Source organism: Acomys minous (genome assembly GCF_964271855.1).
Source record: "Acomys minous genome assembly, chromosome: 20".
In the NCBI taxonomy this organism is placed as follows: Eukaryota; Metazoa; Chordata; class Mammalia; order Rodentia; family Muridae; genus Acomys; species Acomys minous.
In genome coordinates this window covers 11,407,733-11,430,455 of record NC_140502.1, presented here as the reverse complement: position 1 = coordinate 11,430,455, position 22,723 = coordinate 11,407,733, and the positions used below count along the sequence as shown (strand labels likewise).

At 39.1% G+C, this 22,723-nt stretch overlaps 1 protein-coding gene across 1 annotated transcript in view; it reads right to left on the bottom strand.

The window, feature by feature from the left end:
* Positions 1 to 9,677, bottom strand: part of LOC311590922 (vomeronasal type-2 receptor 116-like) — a gene marked incomplete at its 5' end in the record, with an annotated part of 47,668 nt that extends 37,991 nt beyond the window's left edge. The window contains 4 exons of the mRNA XM_084770215.1: positions 5,237 to 5,455; positions 7,777 to 8,589; positions 8,876 to 9,158; positions 9,673 to 9,677. Of these exons, the coding sequence (XP_084626341.1) occupies positions 5,237 to 5,455; positions 7,777 to 8,589; positions 8,876 to 9,158; positions 9,673 to 9,677 (1,320 nt within the window). The remainder of the gene's footprint in view (positions 1 to 5,236; positions 5,456 to 7,776; positions 8,590 to 8,875; positions 9,159 to 9,672) is intronic.
* Positions 9,678 to 22,723: the final 13,046 nt, after the last annotated feature.

Sequence of the window (22,723 nt, the reverse complement as noted above, 5' to 3'; positions counted from 1 at the left end):
ACCAAGGAGAAGTGATCAAATAGGGAAATATAGTTCATATCAGAGGCAGAGTCCGCTGTACACACAACTGTGGAGAATGAGCTGTCCAATCTCTCATTCTTCAATACCACTCTCTGCACTCCACCAGGTGTCCAGTGGCAAGTGCCAGCATTTATGCTAATCCACCGCTGAGGAAAGCCTCTCATAGGGCATCAATTTTGAGTTGATATCTTATTAGTGAATGTATACCATCCATGAATTTCTAGGTCTCTGTTACCTCACATTGGATGAACATTTTTAGTTCCATACATTTGCCTGAAATTTTGAAGATGTCCTTGTTTTTAAAAGCTGAGTAGGATTCCAGGGTGTAAATGTACCCTAGTTTCTTTATACATTCTTTGGTTGAGAGGCTTCTAGATTGTTTCCAGATTCTGGTTGTTTTGCAAATAGTTGAGCAAATGTATTTGTTGTATGGTTGAGCATCTCTTTTGTATATTCCCAGGAGTGGTATATCAGGGTCCTTAATTATCAGTATTCTCAATTTTCTAAGAAAGCACCAGATTGATTTTTTTAGTGGTTGTACAAGTTTACACTTTCCTCACTAATGGAAGAGTGTTCCCTTTTCCCCAAATTCTTGACAGCATTTACTGGCACTTGAGTCTTTTTTAAAAAATTTTAGCCATGGTGATGGGTGTAAGATGGAGTGACAGATGTGGTTTCATTAATTCTCCCTAATGATCAAGAACATTGAATATTTTAAAGTGTGTCTCACTGTTTCATGTGGAAAAACAAAAAAAACAGAATACCTAAAAGAATCCTGTACAATGAAAGATCCTGCAGAGGAGTCTCCATACCTGATCTCAAGCTGTACTATACAGTAACAGGAATTAAACAGCATAGTCATGGCATAGCAATAAGGTAGTTGATCTATGGAATCAAATCAAAGACCCCGAAAAAACTCCACACACATATGGAAACTTGATTTTTTAAAAAGAAGCCAAATTTATTCAATGGAAAAAAGATAGCATCTTCAACAAGTGGTGCTGGTCTAACTGTATGTCTACATTAGAAAAAAGGCAGCAGACCCATATTTTCACCATGCACAAAAATCAAGTCCAAGTGCATTAAAGACCTCAACATAAAACTAAAGTCATTAAATCTGTTAGAAGAAAAAGCAGGAAAAAGCCTGGAACTCTTCGCACAGGAGACACTTCCTGAACAGAACTCCAACAGCTCAGGCCTTAAGGTCAACAACTAATAAATTGGACCTCATGAGGCTGAGAAGCATCTTTAAGGCAACAGACACTGTCATCAGAAGAAAGTGACAGCATACAGACTGGGAAAATCTTCACCCATCCTACATCCGACAAAGGTCCAATATCCAAAATACATAAAGAGCTCAAGAAAATAAACACCATCAAACCAAACAACCCAATTAAGAAATGGGGCTTAGAATTAAACAGAATTCTCAGCAGAGGAATATCGAACGGTTGAGAAACACTTAAAGAAATGCTCAACATCCATAGTCATAGGAAAAATTCAAATCAAAATTATCCTTAGATTCCATCTTACACCCATCTGAATGGCCAAGTTAAAAATTAGAGTGACATCACAAGCTGGTGAGGATGTTGAGAAAGGGGAACACTCCCTCATTGCTGGTGAGAGTGCAAACTTGTACAACGACTTTGGAAATCAATCTGGTGTTTTTTTCAGAAGACTTAGAATAGGTCTATCTCAAGACCCAGCTATTCCACTCTTTGAAAAACACACAGAACGTGCTCATCCATAAAACAAGGTCATACTCTCAGCCATGTTCATAGCAGCCTTATTTGTAATAGCTAGCATGTTGAAACAACCTAAATGTCCCTCAGTCTAAGAATGGATAAAGAAACTGTGATACATTAAAACTATAAAATAGTACTCAGCTTTTAATGAAAGAAAATCCTGGAATTTGTGGACAAACGGATGGAACTAGAAATGATCCTATTGAGTGAGTTAATGCAGACTAAGAAGGACTCACATGGTATATACTCACACATAATTGGACACTACCCCTACAGGGTTGTCACCTGAATGTCTTCACTGACCAAGAGTTTGGCATAGATGCGGGACCCCCTATTAGGACACTAGGTCAGAGAAGTACATGAGAATAGAGAAATAGAATTTTCCAGAGGGTCCTAGAAACCTACAAAAAGAACACCATGATGGGCAGATCTGGACCTAGGAGGTCTTTTCAAGCTACTGCATCAACCAAAGACAAATACAAATAAGGTGAAAGAGGGCAGAAAGGTGGAACAGGATGGGAAAAGAAAAGTGGATAAACATTTAGATGTAATCTGAATAAATTATTAATAATAAAAAAGAAAAAAATATTTTTATGACCGGTGGACGTTAGGTTCTTTTATTTTGATGTTGTTTGTGGTAGTGTGTTCTTCTGGTTTTGTTTTGCTAAAGTAAAGTAATCTATTTCCAGTGCTTTCTTTGGTGTAGTTAGGCTCTTTGGTTTGGAGTTTTCCTCTTATCATCTTCTATAGGGCTGGATTAAAAATTTTTTTTATTAATTTCTTCTTGTTACATCTCAATGGTTATCCCATCCCTTGTATCATCCCTTTCTTCCCTCCCTCCCATTATTCCCCACCCCTATGACTGTTCCTGAGAGGGATTTCTTACCCTGTATCTGCTCATAGGGTATCAAGTCTCTTTTTGGTAACCTGTTGTCCTTCCCCTGAGTGCCACCAGCTTTCCCCTTCCAGGGCTGAGTTTTTTGATAGGTACTGTTTTAATTTAGTTTTTCATGGAATATCTAATTTTCTTCATCTATGGTTAGTGAACTCTTTATTGGGTATAGTAATTTAGATTGTCATCTCTAGACTATTAGGGTTGTAAGACCTCTGCCCAGGCCCTTCTGGCTTTCATGGCCTCTGCTGAAAACTCAAATGTGATTCTGGTATGTTTGGAATTGTAAGTTACTTGGCCATTTTCTCATGATGCTTTTAATGCTTTTTCTTTGTTCTGTGCATTTTGTGTTTTGATTATTATGTGGCAACATGATTTTCTTTTATAGTCTACTCTACATGGTGCACTGTAGGTCTCTTGTATGCCTATAAGAATCTCTTTCTTCAAATTGCAGAAGTTTTCTTCTATTATTTTGTTGCAAATATTATCCTGGGTTTGGATCCAGGCATCTTCTCTTTCCTCAAATCCTATTATTCTTAGGTCTCATCTTTCAGTGCTCTCCTTGATTCCTTGGATGTTTTATGTCAGGAATTTTTAAACATTTTCTTTGATGGTTTCATCAAATTATTCCATTGTATCTTCTACACCTGAGATTCTTACTTCCCTTTCCTGTATTGTGTTGGGGCTGCTTCTCTCTACAGGTTCTGTTTTCATTTCTAAATTCTCTTTCTAGGTCCTATAACCCACAATTCAGTTTGAGATTGTGTGTCAATGCACAGGGCTGGGTTGAGTGTGTGTGTGGCTTTGGAGACCAAGCCAGTGCATTCCTGTGCCTGGGATATTTCTGTGGATTAGCGAGGGGATCTGATGTCAGATTTTCCTGTGCTCCAAAGCCTGGAATTTCAGTTGAGCCTGAAGAAACAGACTCTAGTGCCCTGCAGCTCACTGTTTACTTTCTGACAAGTAGTCTGAGATGTAAAATGTAGATCCAGGTCTTATACAGACATCCAGTCTCTGCGGCATGAGCACATGCCCACAGGGAAACACTAATGTCTTTGTGGACCCATTTATGTGGCTTGAGGTCAGACCCACCCATCTTTGAGACGGTGTGGACTGCTCTAACCCTGGGTGTTCCAGTTCTTGCTATGAATCTTTCAACCCAGTCCCTTGGTTCAGTCTCTCTGATCAGACAGAGTACATTATCTTTGCTGCCATCTTGGATACTTTTATAATTATTAATTGGTTGTTTAATATGTCATGGAACATTCTTTCATTTAAGTCTATAATATTGGAGTTATGTTCGTATTTTCCATATCTTCATATTGATGCTTATGTTTTTCTGTATTGTGATATATATATGGGGGATCAGAGCATTGTTTATATTGTTTGACTTCTGTATACTCATCTAGTGTTTGCTTATGTAATATTCTACTTAGATATGGTTATAACAAATATGAGCTTTCATTTCTTACTAAAGAATTGATATGTATTTCAGTAGCTACACCTTAAATTCACATGTTTTCCCCTTAGATCATATTTTCTCACCACACTGAAGAGAATACTTTACTATAAGTTTTATATTTTCTGAGGAATATGACATATCACTTGATATAAAAATTAAAGACACTCCTGAATTTAAATCTTTAAAATTCGATGAAGTTTGAATTGGGTAATTTGAAGTAAATACCTTAACACCACCCACATCAGAATTCATACGAATAATATACACAGCATATAGCATGTGAAATTTCTTTTGTTAAAGCCACATTTGTATTACTATGAATCCACCTCATATACAGAATTAAAAATGAAATCCCATTATTGGTTATACCAATAACCATACCATAATTCAGAGCATTAAACAAGATTATTCTCTTGAAAATTTTCTTCTACAGTGTATTACTCAGGGCTGGGGAGATGGCATATTGTCAATAATAATTATTGATCATGAAGCAGACCCAACTTAGACTATGACAATGTATTTTTTGTCAAAAATCTGTCTTAAGTTTCCAGGAATCTGAACTACTTCTTGGCATCCATATGCATTACATGTGCTAGTATTTCATAGACATACATACAGATAAAACTTTTATAAAAAAGTGAAAGAAAAATTAATTTGATAAAAACCAAGTTTACAAATCTCAGAAAATATAATATGGTTCATGAAAGTTATATATGTACATTTTCCTTAGTCCATCCTTCAACAACCTCAATATTTTTGCCGTTTGTGATGGAGGCCCAACAGAAATGGAAAAAATCACTGTTTTGTAATAAAACTGGAACCAAGAAACTATTGCTTATTTTAGGGCAAGTAATATTAAACAGTAGTAATAGACAATGTTATAGTCCTATTAAAAACCAGAAAGACCTCTGATATGATAAATGTAACTGTATAGAAATAGAATGTTCAAAGGAGGAATAAATATATCACATCAAAAAGTGAAAATAAGAAATATAGTATAATAGGACAACTTTTGATTCTTTACCTGACAATCTATTTTATATCACTAATTTAGAATGTGCACACATGACAGTGTTTACTGTTGAGTCAGGTAAATCAGTACAATAAGTCAAGACCTACCTTTGTACTTCCTGTGGCCCACTCCATCATCTCTGCAGATAAATGGAGCTCTTGACCATGTGGAAAATATGGCCTGATACTTCCAATCTTCACCTTAATTTCAAGACTTTGTTGCCAATTGGATATATAGAAAATGTCACATTCCTCCTGCAGTTGGTTCATATTTACTCTGTCACCAATTGGATTTGTGAAGTGGATTTTCCTCAGAATGTCATAAAGCTGAAATAGAAATACCATACTGTAGTGTCTTGAATCCAGACAGTGAAATCTGACTTTATCTTAAAGGCAAATTTAATGAACATATCCAGGAGCAAATATTCAATTAAAGCAACTGGATAGATAAGATTAACATCTCTGTGATGATCTGGATACCTAAGACATGGTGGGCTTCTATGAGGATATGGGAGTGAGTGTAGGTGAGACTCCAGGTATCAAGGGTCATGGAGACTACACAGGACACTTTGAGGAGGGAGAGGAACACCAAGCCACCCAACAAAACTTCAGCCCAAAATTTACCCTGCCTATGGGAAATGCAAGGATATAGATAGCGGTGAGATTGAGGAGATGTCCAAACAATGACTGCATCAACAGGAGACCCACCCCATGCAAGAATGCTGGACCCTGACACTATTAACGACATTCTGCTGTGCTTGAACATGGGAGCCTAGCAAAGCTGCTCTCTGAGACCCTACACCCAGAAGTAGATGGAAGCAGATGCTGAGATTCACAGCCAAATACACGGTAAAATGTATGAAGTCTAGATGAAAAGTTGGGAGGAAAGGAAGAAGAATCTGGGAGTAACAGATCTCCACAAGTAGGCCAAAATTTCTAGCTAACCATGGCCCAGAGCGGCTTGTGTAGTTTGAAACACACACTAACAATCATGCATAGGCTGGACGTAGGACCCCTACACATATAAAGCCAATGGGCACCTCAGGCTTCATGTTCGCCCTATAATGAGGATAGATCAGAATGTCTCAGATTAAGACACATTTGCAATCTGTATGATCACTACAGTCTGTTAGAGATTCCTCCCCTGGCCACAGGGAAGAGGAAATGCTCAGCCCTGACTCACTTGATGAGATTCGGTGAGTTGTTAAGAGGGATCCTCTTTTCTGAGGAGTAGGGTAGTGGGGATGGATGTAAAGTGCAAAAAGGAGAATCTGAGAGAAGAGCCGACCATCAGGATATAAGAGAATAGATAAATTAACTAAATTTAAAAATTACCATAATGTCCCTGCAATTTTATAAATCTCAAGATTATACTGCCAAAACCAGAAACATATTTGCAGAACCAAATGAGATATGCAGTATGAACACACATACACACACACTGACACAAACATAGACACTAACAGACACACATACACATGTTACTACACATAGAAAGGTTCCTTAATCATACAGAAGATACACACAACACAGGAACACAATTATTTATACACAGATACACCCATATGTCGCCTAACTTATGTGCATACAAGCACTCCCAGGTAAAGAAACATACAGATGTAGAAGAATAAAAAGCATATTCACACACATAGCCTGACAAGTACACAGAAGAAAAAAGATAAAAACAACCACGTAGAATGACACAGACAAATTGGTGGTCACATCCAACATATACAGATAGGCAGGAATAAAGCCAGGCATACATAAAGTCACACACACACACACACACACACACACACACACACACACAGCAACACAGATATACCTACATGTAAACACATTGAGAGAAACACACAAAAATACACACTTATTCACCTCACAACAAGTTCAATGACAAATATACACAAAAAGATATAGACAGGCCAAACACACATACAGAAAGACATTGCTACATACAAAAAATGTATGTTCACATCCACAGATAACTGGAAAGATAGGTAGATAGAATAGAAACATCTATACACAGCAATAGCAACAAATATATGCAAACATACCCACAGAAACAAGAAAACAGACACATATACAAAGTGATAAGTATAATTTCTCACATATGAACAAACATGTATGTATATAATTGAATTCCAGCACTATTTCCTATGTAGTTACTTTCACCAACTGAAGTAAGGATCCTCATACCTACAGTGGGTGCTGAATCATATTAAAAATCTTGGGAAAACCGTCCATACAGTTATTACAACTTATTTGACAATTAATGAACAAGGTCTTATCCTTATATTATGGAGAGGATTAATTTGCAAACACTGATTATGCTTCCAGTTTTGGACTGGTGTGTGGATATTAAGGTTCTGTGTATCAAAGTCAATAACCACCATAAAAAAATTCCCTACCACACTAGAACCTTTACATTTTGCATTTTACTTGTATTTCTTTTCTTTTTCCCTTAAATAATTTATTAAGATTACATCCCAATTGTTATCCCCTCACTTGGATCTTCCCATTAACTCCTCTCTCTCTCACCCTATCAAGCTTTATATTTCATTTTTACTACACTCAGATGGCACCTGTGAGAGCCTTATAAAAGTATGTCTTTGATGACACCAAATATTATACAACAGAAGAAACAGTACCTTAAAGCACTGATGATTGTAGTTGTTCAATGTGCTTATTTCTTGTTTAACTATGTAATGAAATAACCACTCATGACTGGCATGGGCAAAGGCATATACAGCATTGTATATGTCATAACTGCTACCACTAAAAGCCATGTCAAAAGTTTGTTCCATTAGCCACTGCAATGTGGCATTGGATGAGCAGTTCTTCCTTGTGTTACAGTTAGATTCCAAGGCTTCACTGCTAAAGTCCATCCACTCCAGGCTTCCCAGATATTTGTCAGTGTATTTGATAGGGTTCAATGTCTGGACAAAATTTTTGAAACCAGAAATATCCGGATGATAGTGCTCAAAAGTTAGAGTCCCATGAAATGAATCAAGTGTGTGATCCCTCTTACTTATAGCATCATCCCACTGAGAGGTTGTGATCCATATTCTCTTTATACCTAGAGATTCCCACCTTCTTACACTCAAAGCTAGTGTATACTCTATGTCACCATAAACGATGACAACATTTGTGGAAGATGTCATGATTTTGTTGTAATACACTTCTGCTCTTGACATGTATAACTCCATGTTGACTGGGATCATGTTCACAAAGGCAAAGCAGACTGTGTTTTTTTCCATCTCTCTCCTCAAATATGAGAGAAATTGTATGCCCTGATCATTGTCTGAGATGACTAGTCCAATCCAGTTCCATCTGAAATAAAGTATGAAGGAGACCATGGCCAGGGCCAGAGATATGTCCTTAGGGCCCATCTGATATAGAAAAGGATATTGTTCATGATCACTTAGGACAGGATGGAAAGGTCCAAATGTAAGCAGAAAGACCTAGGACACAGGTAGCAGCATGAGGCAGCATGAATATGTAAGAACTTGTAAACACATTTCTCTTCAGAGAGTTCTAGAGAAACCAATTAGCTGTTATGTCTTCCCTTATTTTCATTTCAGAGAAAGGCATGTGGGTGGAAGACCTATCATGTCTCTAAATAGTAAGCCTTTGAACAAATAGATTGATGTAATCATGAGGTCATTCTCCTCCTTTAACTATTGTTAGGATATCTGAATCCTACCACAAGAGACATGATATCAAAAGTCCCACTCCAAAAACTCTCACCTTGTAACTTACGAACAGGTTCATGAATGTCTGTATTGTTGCTGTTGTTTCCCAGCTTGTTCCTGTAAGTAACACTCCACACAGAGGCTTTCTTTTACAGTCATAATTAGGTAGAACATTGTGTATGACCATACGCATATTATTGGTGAATTGTGGCAGTGTCATACAACCAAACCCAATGTAGTCAAACAGAGAGATATTTGGTAAAAGACTAGGGTTCCTGTTGACTTCATCCATGGAAAAAGCCAATGCAAAAGCAAATTGCTGGCTTTCTGGTGTTGTGCTGTAAAAGGATACAGTGTTTATTATGGGCAGAGATATACAGCTAATCATTTGTAACGAATACAAGAAATATCCTTTATTGAACAGTATTTCCTCCCACCCCCAAAGATGGAAACTGATGTCCTATGTTGTGAGATTATAATGACATAAGAAGCTGGAAATTACAAAAGCTTTAAATACTCCTGAGAGTGTGTCTCCCATATATAATATGTGATATTGACATCTTCCACAGAGACTGTTTCTATGTCTTGTTTTTGGATACTGTCTCAGAAGGTAAAGATAAAAGCATAAGTTTCACCAAAGAGAATTTCTAAAGAAAGCTTTAATTTGAAATTATTGAGCAATATCAAAATATGTGATTGTTAGATGTCTTAGGGTTTTATCATGATATTTATGGAATTAGCTGAGGCAGTTGAAGGAAGAATTCTGAATTCAAGCCATCCTACTCATGGGCTATATTTTGCTCCTGCACTTAAATTTATTTATAATTAGTGGCAATATATTTAACAAATCACCTCATATCGGTCTCTATCTTCTGTGTTTTTTCTTCCAGTTTGACTACTAGAGAAATAAAATCATTTTTTAAATCTTATTGTTATACAAATTCTTACACCTACAGAATAATTGATAAAAATGTATGTATGCACATGTTTGTGTGGACTAAATTTTATAGGTCACAATATGATAATACAATACACAGTTTTTAAAATTTATACATTGCTCTAAAAATTTTTGACTCAAATGTACATGTACACACTGTGTCAGGTACTGAAAAGAGAATAAGATCACAAGCCACCACCCAATTATGATTCACCTACTTTCTGTTTACACACACATGTTTTGCACTCACCCTGAGCATATCCTTGTAACATAATTTTTCTACTAGAAGACATCCTTAGCTAGATGTGGTGCTACATGCTTTGTAATGGCGGCACTCAGGAAGGCAGATGCAGTCAGATTACTGTTAGATTGAAGATGTCATTTTCTATGAAATGAGTGCAGAACAGCCAAGACATTACCAAAAAATGTCTCAAAAACATTATTTTGACCAACTCTCTGGTAACACTAACATAATTGTAGCTCCCTACTGAGACCAAGGAACATTAAAAAACTCCAGTATCTTTGTAAATGCCATAATTTATGTTTACAAAATAGAATACAAAAATGTGTGAGAATGTTAAATTTTAAATAAAAACAGGCAACACATTAATTATTGTTAAAAATAGCATATTGTAACCTTGTTTATGAAAAAAATAATTCCTGTCTTTTACATGTAAAGTCCCATCTGACCAATATACATCAAACTTACTACAGCATTCTGAATGATTCACTCAGAATTAAATACAGTTAGTTTCCATGTAAAATTTGTATCTCTGTGGTGTTTTTATTTATAAAAATAGTCTCTATTAAAATATTCTTTACTTATAAAGAGAACATTTATCACTGAGATTACAGTAACAGAAAAAGGAATTGAGATTCAGGACTTGTGCTTTCAATCATTATATCCTACAACAATGTTGGGAAACATCAAAATTTTAAGCTGTATTCATAACCTAATTGTCCAATGTTCTGTGTTTGAAAGAAATGAGATGTTCAGAAACTTTGTATGAATCCTTAATTCCTAAAATATTCAGCTACACATAGCAAAATTACTGAAAGAGAAATTAAAGAGATAAATATGACATAAGTGTCAGTAAATGACTAATTCATACATAAAGGGAGAAGATGTATGGCTAGTGAATAATGGCAAAATTGAATTAGTAAGTAGCTTCTCTGTCTGTTCTCAAGTGTTGCCACCTATCACATGACACAACTGCCACTCAGGCAAAGAAAAAAGGGGTGTAAACTGCAAACAGTATGAGTGATAACCTCACTTTTCAAAGAATACAAATATATCCTTTACAGTCCAAGGGTGTGAAGAACTTGCATTGGTTATATATAAAAGCTAGTCTTTGTACAACTATACAAGTAAGTGTGGAGCAACAGGAACATAGTTCCCAGTAACCTGATCTCTTACTTCCATTCTCAAAGGAGCTTCAAAACCGTAGAGTGACCACATGCAAAGAATTGGAGACCATGTCTTTGTAGCTATGTGGAAGCTCTCAAGAGCTATGTGTAGCACAAACACTACTAACACAAGCAGTACAAATACTACATGCACTAGGAGATACAGCTGACTGTACAGTCATTTACTGTAATGTACTTAGGATAAACTTGTTGAAATATATGGGGTTGCTTTCAGTCTTACATCACTGGCTATGTTGCAATGGAAACTATGATTAGGAGGGCTATATATGTTGGGTCACTGTGAGGGATGTTTTTTCAGTCAGCCTACAGCTTTGAATAAGGTGCCTAACAGAAATAAAATCAGAAGACACCTGAAAAGCATTAAGAGTAGAAAGAAATCACAGTGTCTGTAAAGAAGTGATAGTTCACTCTTGTTATACAGGCTGTGGGAACAGGGCAACAGACTCAAAGTATTGCTATGATCCTCATCAAATACCCCACGAAATACGTGTCAGGGTATTTACATGGAAGATTTTAAAAGCACTTACAATTCATTCAGATATTTGTTCCAATGCTCTCTGCCTATTGCCTCAGAGGTTGGTTGAAGGAAGAAGACACAGTTTGCCCCCAAGTCCAGTTCTTTATCTTCCTTCAACTTCATTCTCCAATAGCACCTAGGATGAATGACACTGGCCAGGATAAGGGGCGTGTTCAGTAGCAAGAAATGGAAAATCCAAGCACACATACTTGTCTTGCCTTAAACCTGGGCAATGTGGTATCTGAGCTGCCATCCACACATCAAATGAGCACCTATGTTTTTTGACCTGCTTTTATTTCTCTGGTCAAAGAGACTCTAGCTGTATGTTCTTGTTTCCTTGTTTTCCACATTGATCCTGATTCCAGGAGGAATTTAACACACCTTTCTCTCTGGGGTGCAACTGATGTCCCCACAGACCATAGTTTAAGCATGGATAGGTAAATAAATATATGAATAGTTCAGTCCCAGGTTCCATGAAATCACTCTGACTTCAAAATTAAAGCCCCTGGGAGAAAAGTCTTTTGATCAAATTTATTACTTGGAATGCCCTAAGATAATGATTGTGTGAATACAATCATAAATGATGTCAGTGTATTGTGTCAGATGGTCAAGAGTGAGACGTGCAGAAATGGTTTAGGAAGGACTCACAACACTCCAATTCATGTGGACACATTGGGAATTGTATTGTAAAATCCAATTCAGAAAGAGTCTGTACACATTTAAAGCAACTGAGGCTCAAAAAAGCAAGCATATTGGGGACTATGCTACACTTCACACTCATACAGATTATCCAAATAAAGCCTTTGCTTCCATTGTCTTGAAATTCAATAAACATATCAAACATAGAAATCTACTCGGTATTGCTATATCTAAAATTATGTAGTTCATCACAGAATTAGTGCTGGTTTACAAATTAAAGGTTGATATTTAAGGTTCAAAAAGATCTAGAGAGAACATGAGATCTGTGTACCTTGTTTCAACACCTAATAAATACCAATCAGTCCTATACCCAACCAATCATTGTTCATGAGGATGTAAGCTGAATATTTGAGTTCTAAATCATTTTCTCCATCCCAGATTTTCCATTTTCAAAATCAGTACTGTGTGCTAAGCCATTTCTTCCACATTATTTTTGATTTACTAAACTGCTTTTTCTCATTTTGCATTCCAGTCATGGCTGTGAAGAAGTATTGTCTTGAGTATCTTAGAAGGAAATAACAACTGGGAAGCAACACTGTTTAATCTGTAAACCCTTATGTAATTTTTCTATTAATCTGCTGATGATTTCATGCTCATGAGCTTCTTGAAATATGTATGGAGTTCAAGAAAGGCAGGAGTAGTGCAGAAATTGTCAGGTTTGTGTGATGATATAGCATATTTAGAATTTGAGATGAGAACACAAGGTTTGTGTATTTCTCTGTCTTGTTGTATAGTTAAGAAACATCATTTAAATTATACAAGACCTGTGGTTCTGTGATGACCTCTCCTAGTGTGCTAAGACATGGATAGGAAGGAAAGTGAGCAGAGAAGGCCATTTTAGGAAGAGAGAAACAAAACCATCTTTTAAGCTGGCAAGTGAAATTTCCATTATGTGATGTGGAGCATGGTATCCAGTTCTAGTGTGTAATTACTATTTATTTTAAAAGTCTTACAATTTAGTGGGGTACCTTTTGGAACAGTCATTTACATATGTCAGGTCTCTGTGTCATCCATATCTAGTATTAATCTTACTACTGATTTCAATCTTCAGTTCAAAATCCTCCGTTTTTTTTACACATTTTTATTGAAAATTAAAAATAATTCCTATTACATCTCATTTTCTATCCCATCCCATGCATCCTCCCATTCCTCCCTCCCTCCCACTTTCACCCCAATCCCCCTTCCCTATGACTGTGGCTGTGGGGGACCTCCTCCCCCTGAATATGGTGCTAGGGTATCAAGTCTTTTCTTGGTAGTCCTCTATCCTTCTTCCGAGTGCCATTGGGCCTCCCCCACAAAGGGACATGGCCAAATATGGGGCACCAGAGATCCTGTGAAAGTCAGTCCCCAGTCTCCACTTAGCTGTGGAGAATGTTCTGTCCCTTGGCTAGATCTGGGTAGGGGTTTGATGATGACTGCCCGTTTTGTCCATGGTTGGTGCCTTAGATCAAGCAGAATCCCTGGGCTCAGATCTAGCCATCATAATGTTCTTCTTGTAGGTTTCTAGGACCCTCTGGGTCCCCCTACTTGCCTATCCTCTATATTTTCCTCATCTAGAGTCTCAATAGGATGTCCTCACCTCTATCCCCGTTTCCTGGTAGGTGCAGACTTTCATGGGACCTGTCCCTTGGGCTAGTGTCCGGTAATAAGTGAGTATATACCATTTGACTCTTTCTGCTTCTGGGTTAGCTCACTCATTATGATCATTTCTAGTTCAATCCATTTGTCCACAAATTTTGGAAGATCCTTGTTTTTAATAGCTGAGTAATATTCCATCGTGTATATGTACCACAGTTTCTTTATCCATTCTTCTACTGAGGGGCACTTAGGCTGTTTCCATGTTCTGGCGATTATGAATAAGGCTGCTATGAACATGGTTGAGCAAATTTTCTTGTTGTGTGCTGGAGCATCTTCTGGGTATACTCCTAGGAGTGGAATAGCTGGGTCTTGAGGAAGCCCTATTCCCATTTTTCTGAGATAGCACCAGATAGATTTCCAAAGTGGCTGTACTAGTTTGCATTCCCACCAGCAATGAAGGAGTGTTCCTCTCTCTCCACATCCTCGCCAGCATGTGATGTCACTTGAATGTTTGATTTTAGCCATTCTGATGGGTGTAAGATGGAATCTCAGAGTTGTTTTGATTTGCATTTCTCTGATGACTAGAGATGTTGAGCATTTCTTTAAGTGTGTCTCAGCCATTTGATATTCCTCTGTTGAGAATTCTCTGTTTAATTCTGAGGACCATTTCTCGATTGGGTTATTTGGTTTGGTGGCATTTAATTTCTTGAGTTCTTTATAAAGTTTGGATATTAGACCTTTGTCAGATGCAGGGTTGGTGAAGATCTTTTCCCAGTTTGTAGGCTGTCGCTTTGTTCTTTTGACAGTGTCTCCAGCCTTACAGAAGCTTCTCAGCCTCATGAAGTCCCATTTATTAATTGTTGACCTTAAGGCCTGGGCTGTTGGTGTTCTGTTCAGGAAGTTGTCTCCTGTGCTGATGTGTTCCAGGCTCTTCCCCACCTTTTCTTCTAACTGATTTAGTGTCTCTGGTTTTATATTGAGGTCTTTAATCCATTTGGACTTGAGTTTTGTGCATGGTGACAAGTATGGGTCCAATTGCATTTTTCTACATGTAGAAATCCAGTTAGACCAGCACCATTTGTTGAAGATGCTATCCTTTTTCCATTGAATAGATGTGGCTTCTTTGTCGAAAATCAGGTGACTATATGTGTGTGGATTCATATCTGGGTCTTCAATTCGATTCCATTGATCAACCAGCCTATTGCTGTGCCAGTACCATGCTGTTTTAAGTACTATTGCTCTATAGTACAGCCTGAGATCAGGTATGGAGATTCCTCCTGAGGATCTTTTATTGTATAAGATTGTTTTAGCTATTCTGGGTTTTTGTTTTTCCATATAAAGTTGAGAATTGACCTTTCAATGTCTTTAAAAAATTGTGTAGGTATTTTGATAGGGATTGCATTGAATCTGTAAATTGCTTTTGGTAAAATGGCCATTTTTACTATGTTGATTCTCCCGATCCACGAACAGGGGAGATCCCTCCATCTTCTCAAGTCATCTTCAATCTCTTTCTTTAGGGACTTAAAGTTTTTTTCAAACAAGTCTTTCACTTGTTTGGTTAGAGTTACTCCTAGATATTTTAACTTGCTTGTGGCTAATGTGAAGGGTGTAGATTTCCTAATTTCTTCCTCTGTATGATTGTCATTTGTATATAGGAAGGCTACTGATTTTTTTGAGTTAATTTTGTACCCAGCCAGTTTGCTGAACGTGCTTATCAACTGAAGGAGTTCTCTGGTGGAATTTTGGGGGTCACTTATGTACACTATCATATCATCTGCAAATAGGGATAGTTTGACTTCTTCCTTTCCCATTTGGATGCCCTTGATCTCCTTGTGTTGTCTTATTGCTCTGGCTAGGACTTCAAGGACTATATTGAAGAGATATGGAGAAAGTGGGCAGCCTTGTCTGGTCCCTGATTTTAGAGGAATTTCCTTGAGTATCTCTCCATTTAATTTGATTCTGGCTATTGGCTTGCTGTATATCGCCTTTATTATGTTTAGGAATGTACCTTGTATCCCCGATCTCTCCAATACTTTAATCATGAATGGGTGTTGGATTTTGTCAAATGCTTTTTCTGCATCTAAGGAGATGATCATGTGGTTTTTTTTCTTTAGTTTTTTTATATGGTGGATTACATTGATGGATTTCCATATATTAAACCATCCCTGCATTCCTGGAATGAAGCCTACCTGGTCATGATGAATGATATCTTTGATATGGTCTTGTATTCGTTTTGCGAGTATTTTATTGAGTATCTTTGCGTCTATGTTCATTAGAGAAATTGGTCTGAAGTTCTCCTTTTTTGTTGGGTCTTTGTGAGGTTTAGGTATCAACGTGACTGTGGCCTCATAGAAAGAATTTGGTGATGTTCCATCCAATTCTATCTTTTGGAGTAGCTTGAAGAGTATTGGTATTAGCTCCTCTTTGAAGGTCTGATAGATTTCTGCACTGAATCCATCTGGCCCTGGGCTTTTTTTGGTTGGGAGGCTATCAATGATTGCTTCTATTTCTATAGGAGAAATAGGCCTATTTAAGCTGTTTATCTGCTCTTGATTCAGATTTTGGCAAGTGGAATCTGTCAAGAAAAATGTCCATTTCCCTTAGATTTTCAAATTTTGTGGCATATATGCCTTTAAAGTAGGATCTTATGATTCTTTGTATTTCTTCAGTGTCTGTTGTTATGTCTCCCTTTTCATTTCTGATTTTGTTGATTTGGATACTGTCCCTCTGCCTTTTAATTAGTTTGGCTAACGGTTTGTCTATTTTGTTGATTTTCTCAAAAAACCAGCTCCTGGTTTTGTTGATTCTTTGAATTGTTCTTTTTGTTTCTAATTTATTGATTTCAGCCCTGAGTTTGATTATTTCCAGACATCTACTCCTCTTGGATGATTCTGCTTCTTTCTTTTCTAGTGCTTCCAGATGTGTTGTTAGGTTGTTTATGTGGGATGATTCCATTTTCTTTTTAAAGGCACTTAGCACTATGAATTTTCCTCTTAGCACTGCTTTCAATGTGTCCCATAAATTTGGGTATGTTGTTCCATCCTTTTCATTGAATTTCAGGAAGTCTTTTATTTCTTCCTTTATTTCTTGTTCTACCCACGTGTCATTAAGTAGAAAGTTGTTTAGTTCCCATGTGTGAGTAGGCTTTTTGTTATTTCTGTTGTTGTTGAAATCCAGCCTTAGACCATGGTGATCTGATAAGATACAAGGTATTATTTCAATATTCTTGTATCTGTTGAGGCTTTCTTTGTGGCCTACAATGTGATCGATTTTGGAGAAGGTTCCATGTGGTGCTGAGAAGAAAGTATAGTCTTTTGTGTTTGGGTGAAAAGTTCTGTACACATCTGTTAGATCCATTTGATTCATGGTGTTGGTTAGTGATGTTATTTCTCGGCTTAGTTTCTGTTTCCAAGACTTATCCTTCAGTGAGAGTGGAGTGTTGAAGTCTCCCACTATCAATGTGTTGGAATCAATGAGTGGTTTAAGCTTTGTTAATAGTTTTTTTTAACAAATGTGGGTGCCCTTGTATTTGGAGCATAGATGTTCAGAATTGTGATGTCATCTTGGTTGATTTTACCCTTGATGAGTATGAAGTGTCCTTCCTCGTCTCTTTTGATTAATTTTGGTTGAAAGTCTATTTTGTTGGATATTAGGATGGGTACACCTGCTTGCTTCCTGTGACCATTAGCTTGAAATATTTTTCCCACCCTTTTACCCTGAGGTAATGTCTGTCCTTGTGGGTGAGATGTGTTTCTTGGATGCAGAAGAATGTTGGGTTTTGTTTATGCACCCATTCTGTTAGTCTATGTCTCTTTATTGGAGAATTGAGACCATTGATGTTCAGCGATATTAATGACCAGAGATTGCTAAGTCCTTTCATTTTGATGTTTGTTCAAGTTGAAAGTTTGTGAGGTTGTGATTTTGCGATGGTGTAGTTATCTCTTTCCTGTGTAGTTTTGGTTGTAACTCATTCCTATGTGGTGGAGTTTTCCTTCTAGTAGCTTCTGTAATGCTGGATTTGTGGATAGGTATTGGTTGAATTTGTTCCTGTCATGGAATATTTTGTTTTCTCCATCAACCGTTATTGAAAGTTTTGCTGGGTACAGTAGTCTAGCCCGGCATCTGTGGTCTCTTAGGGTTTGCAGGACCTCTGTCCACGCCCTTCTGGCTTTCATGGTCTCAGCTGAGAATTCGGGTGTAATTCTGATAGGTTTGCCATTGTATGTTACTCTGTCTTTTTCCCTTACAGCTTTTAAAATTTTTTCTTTAGTCTGTATGTTTTGTGTTTTGATTATTATGTGGCGGGAAGATTTTCTGTTCTGATCTATTCTATTTGGTGTTCTATAGGCCTCTTGTATGTTCATATGCATCTCCTTCTTCAGATTGGGAAAATTTTCTTCTATAATTTGGTTGAAGATATTTTCTGGGCCATGGAGTCGGGCATCTTCTCTGTCCTCAATGCCTATTATTCTCAGGTTTCTTCTTTTTATGGCGTCCTTGATTTCTTGGATGTTCTGTGTTAGGAACTTTTCTGATTTAGCATTTTCTTTGATGGCTGATTCGAGTTCTACAATTGTATCTTCAAGTCTCGAGATTCGTTCCTCTGTTTCCTGGATTCTGTTTGAGAAGGCCATCTCTTTGTTGGCTGCTTTCTTCTCTATGGTCTCTCGTTCACATTTTTCTTCTGTGTGTTCCTTTATCATAGATTCCGTTTCTGTCCTCAGATCTTGAAGTGTTATCTTTATTTCCTTCATCTGTCTGTTTGTATTTTCCTGAAATTCTTCCAGTACCTTTCTGTATGACTCTTTTATGTCCTCCACCTGCTTGGATGCCTCCTCCTGCAGTTGTTTACAGATTTCCTTCCTTTCTTCCAAAATTATCTTCCTTACTAAGGACTTGAGGTCATTTTCTTGTATTTCTATTATTTTTGGGTTCTTTGGGTTGCTTTCATTGGGATTGTTGGGATCTGGAGATTCCAAACTGTTTTGGGTTTTGTTTGCATTCTTTCATTGTCCTCTTGTCATTTTGGTGTCTCTGATGTTGGAAGGTAGCTTCTGGTGACTTTCACTGGTTGAGAGTGGATAGTTGGTGAATGATTATTGGTTGCGTGCTCTTGCTTGTAGGGAGCAGGTAGTTTTCCTCCTGACACAGGCAGGTGACCTAGTTTCCACTCCTGGAGACTTTGTTCTATACCTTATTCTCTGGGATGGGTCAGCAGAAGTAGGCGTCTGACTGGTTCCTTTCACGTTAGTGTTGTGAATCAGGCCTGCTGCTGTGGGGTGTCAGATCGAGGCTGGCAAGCTCTGAATGGGCAAGCTGTTCTCAGTTGCCTGCACTACACACAGACCTGTATCTCAGACCTTGCCTCGCTCAGATCCACTGAGCTAAATGTGCCTTTTAAACCAGCATATACACACCTCTGAGCTGTCCAGCCTTTCCCGAGGGGGTGGGAGATCCTGTCTATGCTGTGTGTAGTGTCCACACTAGGTTCTGACAGCTGGGATCTGCAGGCTCAGGCCCTGTGCTCTGTTCCAATATGGGCCCAGTATGGATGCGCTGGCTACACGCTGCTATCTCTGACCAGCTGACCCAAGCAGCTCAGTCTCCCGTGCACTGTTCCAAAGTGGGCAGGGTATATCGCCCCTAACTGGGCACTGCTGTCTCTGAGCTAGTCAAATCCCACCAGCTCTGTTTCCTGCGCACTGTTCCAAAGTGTGCCTGCTTTGGCACCACAGGTTGGGCGCACTCTCTCTGAGTTAGGCTGATCCAAGCCCCTCAGAATCTTGCGCCCTGTTCCAAAGTGGGCAGGGTATGGGGCCTCAGGCTGGGCACCGCTCTCTCTGATCTAGGCGGATCCCACCAACTCTGTTTCCCACACACTGTTCCAAAGAGTGCCTGCTTTGGCGCCACAGGTTGTGGTCACTCTCTCTGAGTCAGGCTGATCCGAGCCGCTCTGACTCCCCCGCCCTGTTCCAAAGTGGGCAGGGTATGGGGCCTCAGGCTGGTTACCGCTCTCTGTGATCTAAGCGGATCCCACCAGCTCTGTTTCCCACACACTGTTCCAAAGAGTGCCTGCTTTGGCGCCACAGGTTGAGGTCACTCTCTCTGAGTCAGGCTGATCCAGGCCCCTCAGACTCTCGCGCCCTGTTCCAAAGTGGGCAGGGTATGGGGCCTCTGGCTGGGCACCGCTCTCTCTGATCTAGGCGGATCCCACCAGCTCTGTTTCCCACACACTGTTCCAAAGAGTGCCTGCTTTGGCGCCACAGGTTGTGGTCACTCTCTCTGAGTCAGGCTGATCCGAGCCGCTCTGACTCCCACGCCCTGTTCCAAAGTGGGCAGGGTATGGGGCCTCTGGCTGGGCACCGCTCTCTCTGATCTAGGCGGATCCCACCAGCTCTGTTTCCCACACACTGTTCCAAAGAGTGCCTGCTTTGGCACCACGGGTTGTGGTCCGAGCCGCTCAGACTCCCGCGCCCTGTTCCAAAGTGGGCAGGGTATGGCGCCTCTGGATGGGCGCCTCTCTCTCTGAGTAAAATGGGCTCAAGCAGCTCCGTATCTCGCACTCTGTTCCAACGCAGGCAGTTTTGCGCTGCCGGCCGGGCGCTGCTCTCTCCAAACTAGGTGTACCCCGTTGCCTGTGTTTCCACGCTGCGTGGGGTCCTCGGCAGATTTGCGTGTGGCAGATGTATGGGACCAAGGGGACCTTCCCCTGATTCCCTGTAACTTCCCCCAGCCAGGGGCTCCTGTACCGATCCGACCCGCACTCTGAATTCCGGCTTTATCTACCAGCTGCAGCCCGCAGGTGGGTTCCGTCTGATCGACCGGAGAGTGGATTCAGGGCCTCCGTGGACTGGTACTTGACTCGGGGCCAGGCCCGCCGGTGGTCTGCACTGTGCGGGACCCAACTCACCTGAAGCTCTCTGGATTTAACAGTCTGTGGCTTCATTCAAGTCCCTGGTCTCCGTGCAGTTGATCAGATACAGTGCTTGCTGGGCGCCGCCATCTTGAGCCGGGCCAAAATCCTCCTTTTGATTCTATGTCATTTGTGAGTTTGTATTCGGTCAATTTGTGAAATAACTGTGGTATTTTTTCTGTATTTTTCTAAATACTGGTTTCACCTCTCACCCATATCTCAATACCTTCAGCTATTATCAGGCATAAGTACAGTTCATACATGGCCCTTGGGTGATGTTGCAGTCTCATCCAAGCCCCGTTAGCACATATTACATGGCTCTGTTTGTCATCCTGTGGAGCTAGTGTTCCCTCCAAGGCCTGCTTTCCTTCTACTGTTTCTCAAGCTGTCTTCTGCCACATGTCTCAATGTTAGTTTCAGCATTCCTTTCAATTGATTTCTTCGTTGTACATTTTGGAAACTTCTAACCCACACTGCTGATTCAATCAGGAATTTAAGTTTTATTTCTTCTCAACTCTCTGAGGGGCATTGAAGACAAGATAGTATAGTACTATAACCAAGTTTAGCTGGTAAGGGGACAAGATCGTTTTAGATCAAGATAAAGAATTTAAGCTATTAGAGTTGAGATAAGATAGATATTGAATCTCATTCGGAAATCTAGACCCAACAAGACAGGAAAAACACTTCCTTCAAAGGAGATGAATGCAGATGGTCAATTCACTATGAATGTAACATGTATAGAACTCATTATTCTCATGATTGGCACATGGTTCTCCCTGCTGTATGTAGTTTTTTTTACACGTGTAATGAAATAAAAAAGAAAAGGGGCTCAGAACTAAGCAGATAATTCTCAGCAAAGAAATATCAAATGGCTGACAAACATTTAAAGAAATGCTCAATGTCTTTAGTCATCAGAAAAATGCAAGTCAAAATGACTGTGAGAATCCATATTACACCCATCAGAATGGCTAAGATAAAAAATTCAAGTGACACCACATGCTGGCAAGGATGTGGAGAAAGAGGAACACTCTTTCATTGCTGCTGGCAATGCAAAGTTGTACAACCACTTTGAAAAATAGATCTGGTGTTTCTTTGGAAAGGTGGAAATCGTGCTTCCTCAAGGCCTAGCTATAGCTCTCCTTGGAATATCCTCAGAAAATGCTTCACCACACAACAGAGACATATGCTCAACCATCTTCATAGCAGCCTTATTCATAATAGCCAGAACCTGGACACAGCCTAAATATCCCTCGGTTGAAGAATGGATAAAGAAACTATGGTACATTTACACAATGGTACACTAAGCTATTAAAGACAAGGAAATTCTGAAACTTTTGGATAAATGGATGGAACTTGAAAAGATTATAATGAATAGTTAACCCAGAAATAGAAAGAATTATATGGTATATACTCACTTATAATTGGGCAATAGCCCAAAAGGCATGTCCCATGAAAGTCTTCACTTACCAGGAGATTGGGATAGATGTGAGCACATCACACTGGGACTCTTGGTGAGAAAAATATAGGAGATTGGGAAATAGAAGGATCCAGAGGATCTTAGAAACCTACAAGAAGAACCTTGTAACAGGTAGATCAGGTACCTATGGGTGAGTCTGTTCAAACTATTACTCTCCCTGTGGACATTAAAGTAGAAAACTTTGAACTCCTAATTGGATCTAGCCAAAGGACAGGACATTCTCCATACTTGGGTGGAGAGCAGGGACTAACTGTGACATGAACTGTGGTGCCCCATATTTTCCAACCTCCTCTTGGTAGGGAGCCCTGTTGGCACTCAAAGAAAGAATAAGCAGGCTACTAAGATGAGACTTGA